At 45.7% G+C, this 12,089-nt stretch overlaps 1 protein-coding gene across 2 annotated transcripts in view; it reads right to left on the minus strand.

Annotated features, from left to right (window-relative positions):
* The window catches only part of nrbp1 (nuclear receptor binding protein 1), a 12,397-nt gene extending 492 nt beyond the window's left edge, over positions 1–11,905 (minus strand). Inside the window, exons 1-18 of one of the 2 annotated variants that reach the window (XM_084484110.1) lie at positions 11,416–11,905; positions 10,838–11,094; positions 10,406–10,528; positions 9,765–9,866; positions 9,579–9,668; positions 9,030–9,070; positions 8,682–8,776; positions 7,486–7,569; positions 7,313–7,371; positions 7,017–7,115; positions 6,788–6,920; positions 6,115–6,205; positions 5,784–5,834; positions 3,496–3,631; positions 2,337–2,390; positions 2,097–2,160; positions 991–1,046; positions 1–892 (exon numbers count right to left, since the gene is read on the minus strand). The exon at positions 1–892 is cut by the window's left edge and continues 492 nt beyond it. In XM_084484110.1, coding sequence (XP_084340236.1) covers positions 797–892; positions 991–1,046; positions 2,097–2,160; positions 2,337–2,390; positions 3,496–3,631; positions 5,784–5,834; positions 6,115–6,205; positions 6,788–6,920; positions 7,017–7,115; positions 7,313–7,371; positions 7,486–7,569; positions 8,682–8,776; positions 9,030–9,070; positions 9,579–9,668; positions 9,765–9,866; positions 10,406–10,528; positions 10,838–11,068 — 1,605 coding nt within the window. In that variant the 5' untranslated portion in view covers positions 11,069–11,094; positions 11,416–11,905 and the 3' untranslated portion in view covers positions 1–796. Of the gene's footprint in view, positions 893–990; positions 1,052–2,095; positions 2,161–2,336; positions 2,391–3,495; positions 3,632–5,783; positions 5,835–6,114; positions 6,206–6,787; positions 6,921–7,016; positions 7,116–7,312; positions 7,372–7,485; positions 7,570–8,681; positions 8,777–9,029; positions 9,071–9,578; positions 9,669–9,764; positions 9,867–10,405; positions 10,529–10,837; positions 11,095–11,415 lie in introns of both variants that reach the window. The other variant, XM_084484109.1, reaches the window with a different exon arrangement.
* Between the last annotated feature and the right edge of the window lie 184 nt (positions 11,906–12,089).

Genomic DNA, 12,089 nt, shown 5'->3' on the forward strand with positions numbered 1-12,089 from the left:
TCTATACACACACACACACACGCACACACATACACACATGGCACCAGCATATCATGTTGTTCAACCTTATCCTGAAAGGCAATGTAATAGACAAGTTCAAATAATAACAGCCCACCTGACACCAAAGTCAGGTGAGGTTTAACCATTTCTCAAATAATCAGAGAACCATATTCACCAAAAGACCAAGAGCTGGAAGTGAAATACGACGCGCAAGAAACAAATAAACAGACGATGGATCGTGTTTGTTGGCAGAGAAGTTGACAGTAATAAAGACAATAGATCGTTTGCTTCAGGCCCTTTGAAGATCGACAGAAGACATGAGGTTACCAGACACCCAGGAATCACACAGACCAATAATAAACAGCCATGAGTAGGGAGGGAGGGAAGAGATTTTCTTTCATTAACACCTCATTATCAAAAAACAATGTTCAATACTGACTTATATGAAGGTTGGAGCCTCTTGTCTCCATTATTCCCTAGATGTTTGGAGAGACTTGAGAGAACCAAGCTGAAATGTAGAAATGCCATTCTGCTGGCCCTCCCAGCCGGTTCAGAGCAGAGAAGCAGCGCTGGGCGGGGGGATGGGTGAGCACAGGAGGGCTAAGAAATGACGAGGATGCGAAGGCAAGCAGGCCATGGCAGCAGTTGAAAAATGCAGACCCCCACACCCCCCCGTTCAGACCCTCCTCCCTGCGAGGGGGGGGGGGTCCCCGGGGCTCCAGAGAAGATCCAGGGCCAGCGAGTTCAGGAGGTATGGGGGAGGAGGAGGAGGAGGAGGAGGAGGAGGAGAGTGGTGCTATGAGGAGACGGTGACTGGATTCAGCGAGCCGCTGCGGCCGTAGAACTTGGAGAAGGCCTCTTCCAGAACCAGAGCGAGCCGCGGCTGATCGCCCTGGGGCAGGAGGGGAGACAAAGAGCGGAGGTGAGTGGTCACCATGACAACCGTCACCGAGGCCCACGCAGCAAGCGGCGACAAGTTGCTCAGCCTACCTCGTTGATGAAGCCCAGCTGAACCAGCTCCACTGTCAGCTCCTGGACGTTCTCATCTGAGCCAGTAGACAAAGACACACACACACACAGGATAAAGGTGACGGTGCGACAGTGCACTACCACTGGACACGACGCCAAAGCACTCTAAGCCTCGTGGCACGACCGCCCAAGTCTTATTTTAAGGTTCGTCTTGTATTTAGAGTAAAAGGAATGGCCAAGAAATAGAACTAAGGGAGATAGTGATTATGGAGTGTAAAAAGCACTGTGATTGGCTTAGGATACAGCCAATGAGACACAGCGGAGCTGCAGTATTAGGAGAGTAGATAACACCATTTGGCCAAAATATGACCCAAGGCATAATGCTATGAGGCCAACGATATGTTTGTGTTCTAATACCAAGAACAGATAAAAAACACAACGTTAAAAGCGTGACTCAACCCAAACGTAGCGGCACTAAGGGCGCGGTCACACCTTGAGGTCGGCGGTCACAGCCGACCTCACTTTGTGTTCTGATTTGGTTCGGTGAGCGTTCACACTGGACCCAAACCGTGCTGCGCTACACCCCCCTGCTGAACGGGTTGTGTGTCTGTCGGTCAGAGAACCCGAGGGAAACGCACAACGCTTCCTCGCTGAGGACGACATGAAGCAGCACAACATTGGGTGGTTCTGGGTTCTCTCATTTTCACTGAACACAAAAAGAAATGGAAACACTTTGCTTCATAGAGCGGTCACATTCTGAGGAGTGCGTTCACATCCTGATTGCTGCGCGTCGGACCAAAACAGATTTTATTGTTGGAAAAATGTATGTACTTCCGATGCATTTTTCCTGCCTACTCTCCACCCTGGCGATGGTTACATAAGCACATGATTCACATCTCTCCCACGGCTTCTCCACAGAGCCCAACACCGAACCATTAACGGTTGGTTTTGGGCACTTTTAGACCAAAAATCCCTCAAACAGCTTGGTGAACGTGTTGAAAGATCTATAAGCTCACGCCCAAGCTTAGGAATAATAAGAGTAATATCTTAATATGATCATAAAGCAGTCTACACTAGGCGCTACGGGAGTAGAGACGAACGCTGTGGAGAACGTGGAGGAAACTTACTGGGTAACAGATCACAGCTCAAGTGTCTGTTCAGCTTATCCTCCAGCCTCAACAGCAGCGTGAGCTGAGGGAGACGGAGGAGAGAGTCAGCACACACACACACACACACACACACACACACACACACACACACACACACACACACACACACACACACACACACACACACACACACACACACACACACACACACACACACACACTCCAATAATAAAGTGAGGAGGAGTGCTCGGGGCTCACGTGGTGTTTGGCCCCCTCGTCTACTGGCTCAATGTTGCACTGCATCTGCAGGACCTGAAACACAACAACACATTGTCATAGGAGTACCAGCCTGTTGTAATAAAAACACATTGTCATAGGAGTACCAGCCTGTTGTAATAAAAACACATTGTCATAGGAGTACCAGCCTGTTGTAATAAAAACACATTGTCATAGGAGTACCAGCCTGTTGTAATAAAAACACATTGTCATAGGAGTACCAGCCTGTTGTAATAAAAACACATTGTCATAGGAGTACCAGCCTGTTGTAATAAAAACACATTGTCATAGGAGTACCAGCCTGTTGTAATAAAAACACATTGTCATAGGAGTACCAGCCTGTTGTAATAAAAACACATTGTCATAGGAGTACCAGCCTGTTGTAATAAAAACACATTGTCATAGGAGTACCAGCCTGTTGTAATAAAAACACATTGTCATAGGAGTACCAGCCTGTTGTAATGTGAAGATAAAACAAAAACACATTGTCATAGGAGTACCAGCCTGTTGTAATGTGAAGATAAAATAAAAACACATTGTCATAGGAGTACCAGCCTGTTGTAATGTGAAGATATAATAAAAACACATTGTCATAGGAGTACCAGCCTGTTGTAATGTGAAGATACAGTTATCCTGGGAACCTCACAGATCCGCAGGCTCATGTTTCATCTGCTCTGGCATATGAACCTCAACAGACGTCCAGCCCACCTGGCTCAGGTCAAACACTATTTATCTAACGCGGGGCGGGGCGGTAACGTTACCTCAGGGAGCAGCCGTGGGGTGTCACACGGTGCAGCGCTCTGATCCGTGGTAGGGCTATCAAATTGCATCCAGAGTCATTTTGGTATTCGTCCGTTTATAACTCCCCTTGGAAATCAAACATTAACCGAGAGGTTTCCGCCTGACACGCTGTAGTCTGCCGATGTGAGGCCAGTTGCGAGCAGTGTTGCCAGATTGGGCCCGATTTCAAGCTGCAGCCAGTGTTGCCAGATTGGGTAGGGAAATCTGGCCCAATCTGGCAACACCGGTTGCGAGTACCCTTTCAAATCAGTTTGATTAACACGCACGCTGAACCTCCAACGCTAGAGTCTCAGCGCCCCAGAAGCAGAGCCTCCAGCCCTCCCTGCGTCCGGCTCCTCACCTTCCTGGTCTCCAGCTCAGAGGGCTCTGGCGTGGGCGACTTGACCGAGGGGAGCACCACCGGCGACTTCACCGTCTCCTGCTGGGGCTGCTGGGAGCCGGGCACGCCGAACGCCGTCAGGGGGTAGATCCCGTTCCTGTGAAGACCCCCACACACCGCTGGTTAGGCACTGTGACCACGGGGGGGGGCGGCTGTGAAGGGGCCCCCACCACCAGTGTTGTGCAAGTTCACACTTCACATGAACTAGTTCAAAGTTCAGTTCATACAAAAGACAGTGAATGAATTCACGTTCATAGTTCACCAGTTCAGTTTTGAACTAGTTCATGTTCAGTTCATGTTCCGTGTTTTTAGAAACCGAAGAACAACAGTGGGAGTGAGTATTCTGTGCTTATCTTTTAAATGAATCCTCTCCATTACCTGCTGCCCATCACTACAATCTCAGATTGTTGTGGATATTATTTGTACACCTGTTTCATTCATCACAACTAAGGCAGCAACTCTATTTAATAAACATGTCATCTGGACCCAAGCATCAATTCAGAATGTCACAAAATCTGAACTAGTTCAAGTTCTTTAGTTAAAAATGACGTTCAGTTCAAAGTTCATAGAAAAATGAACTTGTTCAATGAACTAGTTCATGCACAACACTGCCCACCACACTAGTAGTCCTCAGCTCACATGATCACACAGTAACCCCCACATGAACCCACATGTGATGGATTATCCTCACCGACAGGGCAAGGACCCGCTCTCATTACACCGGAACCTTGAGTACTACCGGAGGTTCAGGTTTCACTCAGTAGCAGCCCCCCTAATCTCTATTATAGGAGAAGCATGACAAACTTCTCTCCTTTTTTAAATCAGAGACAGCTGTGAACTGACTTGAGTGAGGTGCAGTGTTGTAGTCCAGTTACTACGCCCAGTCCGAGTCCAAGTTCGAGTCATTCAGTGCGCAAGTCCAAGTCAAGTCACGAGTCTGTAAATGTAGCTCATGAGTCTCTAAATGAGTCTCTAAATGTAGCTCATGAGTCTCTAAATGTAGCTCATGAGTCTCTAAATGTAGCTCATGAGTCTCTAAATGAGTCTCTAAATGTAGCTCATGAGTCTCTAAATGAGTCTCTAAATGTAGCTCATGAGTCTCTAAATGAGTCTCTAAATGTAGCTCATGAGTCTCTAAATGAGTCTCTAAATGTAGCTCACGAGTCTCTAAATGAGTCTCTAAATGAGTCTCTAAATGAGTCTCTAAATGTAGCTCATGAGTCTCTAAATGAGTCTCTAAATGAGTCTCTAAATGAGTCTCTAAATGTAGCTCACGAGTCTCTAAATGAGTCTCTAAATGAGTCTCTAAATGAGTCTCTAAATGAGTCTCTAAATGAGTCTCTAAATGTAGCTCATGAGTCTCTAAATGAGTCTCTAAATGTAGCTCATGAGTCTCTAAATGAGTCTCTAAATGAGTCTCTAAATGAGTCTCTAAATGAGTCTCTAAATGAGTCTCTAAATGAGTCTCTAAATGTAGCTCATGAGTCTCTAAATGAGTCTCTAAATGAGTCTCTAAATGTAGCTCATGAGTCTCTAAATGAGTCTCTAAATGAGTCTCTAAATGAGTCTCTAAATGTAGCTCATGAGTCTCTAAATGAGTCTCTAAATGTAGCTCATGAGTCTCTAAATGTAGCTCCTGAGTCTCTAAATGAGTCTCTAAATGTAGCTCCTGAGTCTCTAAATGAGTCTCTAAATGTAGCTCCTGAGTCTCTAAATGAGTCTCTAAATGTAGCTCCTGAGTCTCTAAATGAGTCTCTAAATGTAGCTCATGAGTCTCTAAATGAGTCTCTAAATGTAGCTCACGAGTCTCTAAATGAGTCTCTAAATGTAGCTCACGAGTCTCTAAATGTAGCTCCTGAGTCTCTAAATGTAGCTCCTGAGTCTCTAAATGTAGCTCACGAGTCTGGGACTCGAGTACTACAACCCTGTCACTCAGTGACAGACTTTGTGTACATGATATAGTAAGTACACTTACATCCATAAGAGGCTCTCCTCAAAGAGCATTGCAAGCCTGCTCATTTCTTTTGACTACAACTACAACTTTAAGTTGTTGTATATGGCAAATGTTTTGTAGCGCAACTTCTACATTTTCTAGCATTTCCAGGACATTGGATCAATTTGGAAATTTTGACAGGGGTGCCCTGACAGTGTCTGCCACTACAGTAACCCACGGCCACCCCACCCACCCCTACACCATTTGCATTACTTGTTCTACAAAGAAACGATACAAAGATGTGTTGTTCTCCTACCTGACATCTTCCAGGAACTTGTCCAGCTCTAGCGCAGGGAACTGGGAGAGTCTAACAAAAAGAAGGAATTCACACTTTAATTAAATATACAGGTCATTTCCCAATGAAGCTGGCCTAGCCATACAAAGACAAGGCTTTTTGCCTTATTATTCTTGTGGTTGAATTGAACTGTTCATGGCAAAAGCACATGGGAGTAGTTCAGTTATCATTTAAGAAGTTACAGCTCATCATTCAAGTGTCTGGCATATTCCTAACTACATGCCTCAGAAGACAGTGTTCAAGAGATCCAACACCTAGAGGTAATTTTCTATAACTTTCACTTGAGGCTTACTTGAGCTGAACCCCTTCCTTGATCTCCACGATGACCAGGTTAGGATCCATGTTCTTGGTTATCTCCTCTAAAGCGTTCTCTGGAATCATGTCTACACGTACCGAGAGGAGAGAACAGTCACGCATATCGTATTGGAGAAAATATCCTGTGCGACATCTAGTAACAAGAGCCATCACTTATAAAACATAACATGGTATTTCTACACCATGTTATGTTTTATATAACATGGTGTTTAAACAATATTTGTCTGTGCAATGTACTTAAATAAACAAATACACAATGCTGGATGACCGAGTGCTCTGTGTGTGCCACAACTCATCTTATCCAGAGAGTGAATCAGAGAGTGAGTGTGCACGTGCGTGTGAGTGTGAGTGTGTGTGTGCTAAACAGTTGGCCAGGTACTGCTCAGTCTCAGTTATTATTGGTAGCCGTTCAATCTGGAGGAGGCGTTGTTTTTTGTATCCTTAAATGTCTGTTTTCTATCTGACCTGTAGGTCATTTTGTATGTAACTGCGTTCAGCTGCCCAGGCGTTTTGTGTCTGACCGTCTTCCATTGTCAACTGCACTGGCAGTGTTTATGTCCCTTGTGCAAGAACCCTTGTACTTCTTTATATGTGGGCATAAATAAATATTTAAAATGTGTGTGTGTGTGTGTGTGTGTGTGTGTGCTCACGCTGGAGGCTGACGATGCAGTGGGCGGCCAGCAGCTTCAGCATGGGCACCTCAAACAGGGCGGGGTGGAACAGCAGCTCCTTGGCCGTGGGCCGCTTGCTGGGGTCCACCTCCAGACACTTCTGGATGAACTCCTTTTAAAGACGCAAACACAACCACAGTACAATTCAGTGGCTGGTTGGACGGACACGGCCTTGACTATTTCATGGGGGATGCCAGCGTGTGCGGACCCTCTGCAGCGGATCCTCCAGGAACAGGATGGCACTGTTGATGGCCTCCTGGGAGACGTAGGAGGACTCTCCGTTGCTCTGGATCTCCAGCACGGCCATCTGAGGTAGGGGGTAGGAGTACAGAACAAGGGAAACGGTCACTACACATTTCAACCTCCAGTGCTCTGTGAAGGACCATGAGCGTGACGTGTGAGCGTGATGATGAGTTTTGCTTTCAAGGTGGATCAGAGTCATGGGCATGGAGGTGGGGGAAGGTCGTTCTTCTCTTTAATATGACGATGTGAAGTGGCCGTTACCTCCAAGGCGCACATTCCAAAGGAATAGATGTCCACGGCGGTGGTGACGTCAGCCACAGCTAAGGGCAGAGACAAAGAGTCAAGGATGGCGACCAGACGCGTGACTCACACTCCATACCCCGAGCACTGTCTCAGACTATCTCAGACAATTGAGAAGCTCGTCACGGCCTCACCTCCGTATTCTGGGGCGAAGAAATGCAAGCTCTTCTGCTCCTCCCGACACGTTTTGACATGGTTGTTGATGGTGTCTGGGGCCACTGCAAAACCAACAAACAGGGGAAAGACGTTGAAATAAAGAGCGCACCATGTTAGTTAAAGCAGCTTTACGTCACTCCTTACCCCCGGAGGGCGTCTCAACGTCTTTTCCTCAAGTACAACATTTACACACACTGCCGTGAATATGCAATATTTTCTATTTAGAACAGCGCCGGTGATACAGACAGATGGATCTAATCCTCCACCAGCAGTGAAGCTGCTGGTTGAGGATTAGATGCTCCATCCTTTCACTCTTTAATCCAAGTGTAAAATAATATAGTGAATGGCAGTGCACGGATGAGGGGATTATGATGAGTAGGCGTTTGTCATGTGCGCATTTGGAAATGCCATCACTCTTTTGGTTGGTTTACAAATCGAAACTGCCTACCTTCATGTTATCAAACCAAACCTATTTTCACGTACCGCAGTGCACGTAAACGTTGGTTGTTGGTGCTGACTGCTATCGAGATGAATGATCAATAGATATAACAGATGGCGATAATTATAGGTCTATTAATGTAGTTTACCACATGGTGACCACAAAGATACCTGATTGTTTCAACTGGTTTATACTCAGGCAAGAGCCAATCAAATAAAAATAAATCACAACTTACTATCGCGTTCAATAAAAAAAGACCTTTAAAATCTAAATGATCAGCTATGTTTATATTTCCAACCACTCAGAACTGAAAGATATTTAGTAATTGAATTTATCCATAGCCATCAAGAGTTATATTTACCGGCCAATTTAAATTCTAGCAGGCTAATGGCCAGTAATTGCCGGCTAAGGGAAACCCAGTGGGGGCCACAACACTTCAAATCCTCAGCCTTATCGTTTATGGTTAGGTAGGACTCCAGAGATCCAAGTGTGAGTCCCTCCTGTTCATTAATGTCCCTATTGGTTTTTGTTTAGGGTAGACTTTGTAAAATGTGACATCTATTGTTAGTGTAGATTGATATATTGATTATAATAAAATCAGACCTCAAACCAATAAACTGAGCATCAAGGAAAGGCACCATGGACATGAGTGAGTAAATGTGCTCCGGGCTGCGCAGTGTGAACACATCAGTGTGAACACATTAGTGTGACTGGATGTAACCCTCCGGTTCCCACCTGAGCCGATCTTGATGAGGCCGTTGTGCTGGATGAAGATGGTGTCACAGGTCAGGTTGCCGTGGATGATGGGAGGCTCACATAAATGCAGGTAGCTGAGGACCAACCATGCAAACAGTTTTTTTTAGTTTTTTTATTAGCGGTTTATTTGTTTTCATTGCGCGTGACGAGACAACCGTCACGCGCAATGAAAACAATATCCTGAGTTTGAGATCTCAATCACGGGATATTGCCCAATATCCAGAGATAGCGAACCAATCAAATTGTGTCATCTTAGGAGGTTCACGTAGCATGTACTAAAACAGGATATCACATGTTAGATGAAATGCAGCTGTTTGCAGCACTGACCTGAGAGCAGAGAGTATCTGTGTGCACCAGCGCTTCCAAGCCTGAGAGACAGAGAAGGCAATCGATTTTGTAAGAGTTAATTTCAACATTCCATTACAACATCATAGTAGATGGTTTCATTTATTTATGCATTTTTTATTTTATTAAATGGAAATCACATCGATTTTCATGTAAATAAAGTCAATATCCATCACAGAATGAAGTAACACAATGGTTATGAAAGCCCTTGCACTTGAGACTGTTTGTAAATCTGGGGAGAATTACTGCTTATCACCAAAGGTGTCACCAAAGAGAACAAAACTGAAATCTTTGAGATTGCCACTGAAGTATTATGTTGTAATAATTTTTTAACAATTACATTTCTGATAGATCTGGTCTTCTATTAGCTTGGCCCAAGAACAATCAATTACATTTGATAAGGCATGGATAGGAGGACAGGAGCAAAAATTTGGTTGTTTGGGGGGATTTCTAATGCGGCATGACAAACATCTGGAGCACTAAAATGGGAAAGTCCAAGGCAGTCTGTTTCAGATCAAAATGTGTATGTACCTTTTCGTTCATCGTCTTGTGGTTTTTCTTTGTCTTTTTTAGAAACTGTTTTAGACTTCCCGAGGACATGTATTCAGTGATGAAGATAACCTGCAAACATAGACAATACAACAACTCTTAGCACTACACTCTATATTAATTAGAGAAGGATTGGAGGAAATGGAATAGTGAGATTTGCCAGCATACCCTAGCTCTGTTCTCCTTCACATCTGCCCAGTACTTGTGAAACTTCACAATGTTCAAATGCTCCAGTTGGATCAAGTTGTCGAAAACTGCTTTAACCTTTTCCTGTGAAAAACAGAAAGACAAGAGGTCTGCATAACTATTGAGAAACAACAACAACGAAAACACGCTACAGCCACACGACAACCCTTCAGAGACAATCAATTTGAAGGTATATCAGCATTTACATTTAGCAGATGCTTTTATCCAAAGCAACTTCCAATCCCATTACAAGTACATTTGTCAGAAGAAAGAGAAACAATATAACGCTGTCGGTACAGTGGATGTTGACAGAAAGTGCTAAGCACTAATAATCGGTAGGTTAACCCATTCCCTGTGTACAACAAAGCTAGTTAGGATAAGATTCGACACAATGCTAAGTACTATTTTTAAGTGCAAGGACGTACAACATACAATAAGTGCGTACATTAAGTGCTGCGTACATTAGCAGCCATTATATTCCAAAAATCCTGCCCTAAAGAGTTGGCATATTCACCCAGGTGTTGGGTCCCATATTATTCAATGGTGTTGGCAGCAGTAATCCTGGAGCTCAAATGCTCCAATCAGAAGGCTTCATTCAAATATCATCTTAAATCCTCACTCACCTCCTGCAGTTTGAAGTTCTTCCTTTCTGAGAACATAACCTCATTCCAAACCACCTCCACTCCTTCCTCTGTGTCCATTGCCAAGTAGGCATTGTCAATCCCGGGAACATTGCGTTGATTCACCTTAGAGGAAAAACAGATCAGGGGTCAGTCACTGTCACTGTCAGTCACGCACTGATGAAAATGACACTTCACGTCCAATTATTTCACACCGCCTACTGTAACGGATGCCAACTAGCCTGGGCTAGCTGGCGGTAGTACGTTGTAAATCCTCACACCCCTAGCCTTAAGAACGCTTCTAGCCGCTGAGTTAGAAGCCTGGGCTTTTAGCTCAGTGGTCAGAGCGTTCCACTCCCGTGCCGGTAGTGTTGTAGTTCGAGAGGTGGCAGGTTTGAGACCCGCGAGCGGTCGAACCGGCCTCTGCTACACTACCTCTTCTTTCCGTTTCTGCCAGCGACCACATGGACTTTCTTCCAGGATCTCTGACTCGTCCTCGCTTTCTTCCTCCTCGTCTTCTGTGGCTGCCGTTGGCGGAGGCTGTGTTACCATGGACACCGGGGGGGATACTGATGACACCCCCTGACCGGTCGACGCGGTGGCGGCCGCTCCGGACTCCTGGCGCACTTCCTGGACAGGAGCCTGCTTGTTCTCTCCCTCAGACATCTCCACCTCCCCTTAGGCACAGACGCCTGCACGAAACATTTAGTTATAATAACACTAATCAACAAGTGAACCACGACCAGTCTAACCTGAGCACTAGCGAACATTCACTTCACAACACCGGCTTAATAACGACAGTACTACAAGAATTGCGCCTCTTTCGAATCTAATCCTGTGTTCAGTGAAGCACGACGTGTTTAGAGTACACTGATAAGTACTCGATGGATGCGCTTGAGAAAGAGGCCTGACCACAAGTACCGGTACCGTTGACCGTCATGCATTGTTAAGAGAAGCAGCAACACGTCGCAATACAAAACCACCGTCACTGTAAACAACGGATGGAGACGTACGTGGACGAGCGGGCGGACGCGACGCTGCGGAGGAGCGGGCGGACGAGCCGCCTCGAGAGGTCCCGGGCTGGTTCAACCACCCCGCTCGTTGAGCGCACTCTACCGCCCCGGGTCCGTCCGGGTCCGTCCGGGTCTGTCCGGGTCTGGACTGACACCGAGCACCGAGCTAGCTGGCGCGATGCTAGGCTTGCGACCCTCGGCTACCTGGTCCTCGGTCCTTGGTCCTCGGTCCTTGGTCCTTGGTCCTTGCTAACGAGACTTACGAGACAAGACCAAAGGCTAGTGTGATCACCGCGCTAGGGCTAGTGCACCTGGGTGTACACTACTGCGTAATGTGCGACATACGTTTATTGAACACTCGCATTATATCCTTCGAGCAGAGTAAAACACCCACAGACTGAAGTGACAGATGTCATAATAGCAAATAGAAGGGACCAACTCTCACACCTAAAGGTTAAAGTGAGATGTTTAGCTAGCTAAAGATGATGGCGACGACGTTCAAGGATGCGGACAGAATGTGAGGGAGCGTCACGTGACACGTCACAAGCAGAGTTGCCAGACACGTTGACCTATCCCCCTTTTGGAGCTTCGAATAATCCTCATTTATTTTTAGATGCCACCGTTCATGTTCTGTTGGTGAGAATGACAATAAGAGAGTTTATTTTATTTTATCG

The sequence above is a fragment of the Micromesistius poutassou genome (assembly GCF_964030765.1).
Source record: "Micromesistius poutassou genome assembly, chromosome: 19".
NCBI classification, from domain to species: domain Eukaryota; kingdom Metazoa; phylum Chordata; class Actinopteri; order Gadiformes; family Gadidae; genus Micromesistius; species Micromesistius poutassou.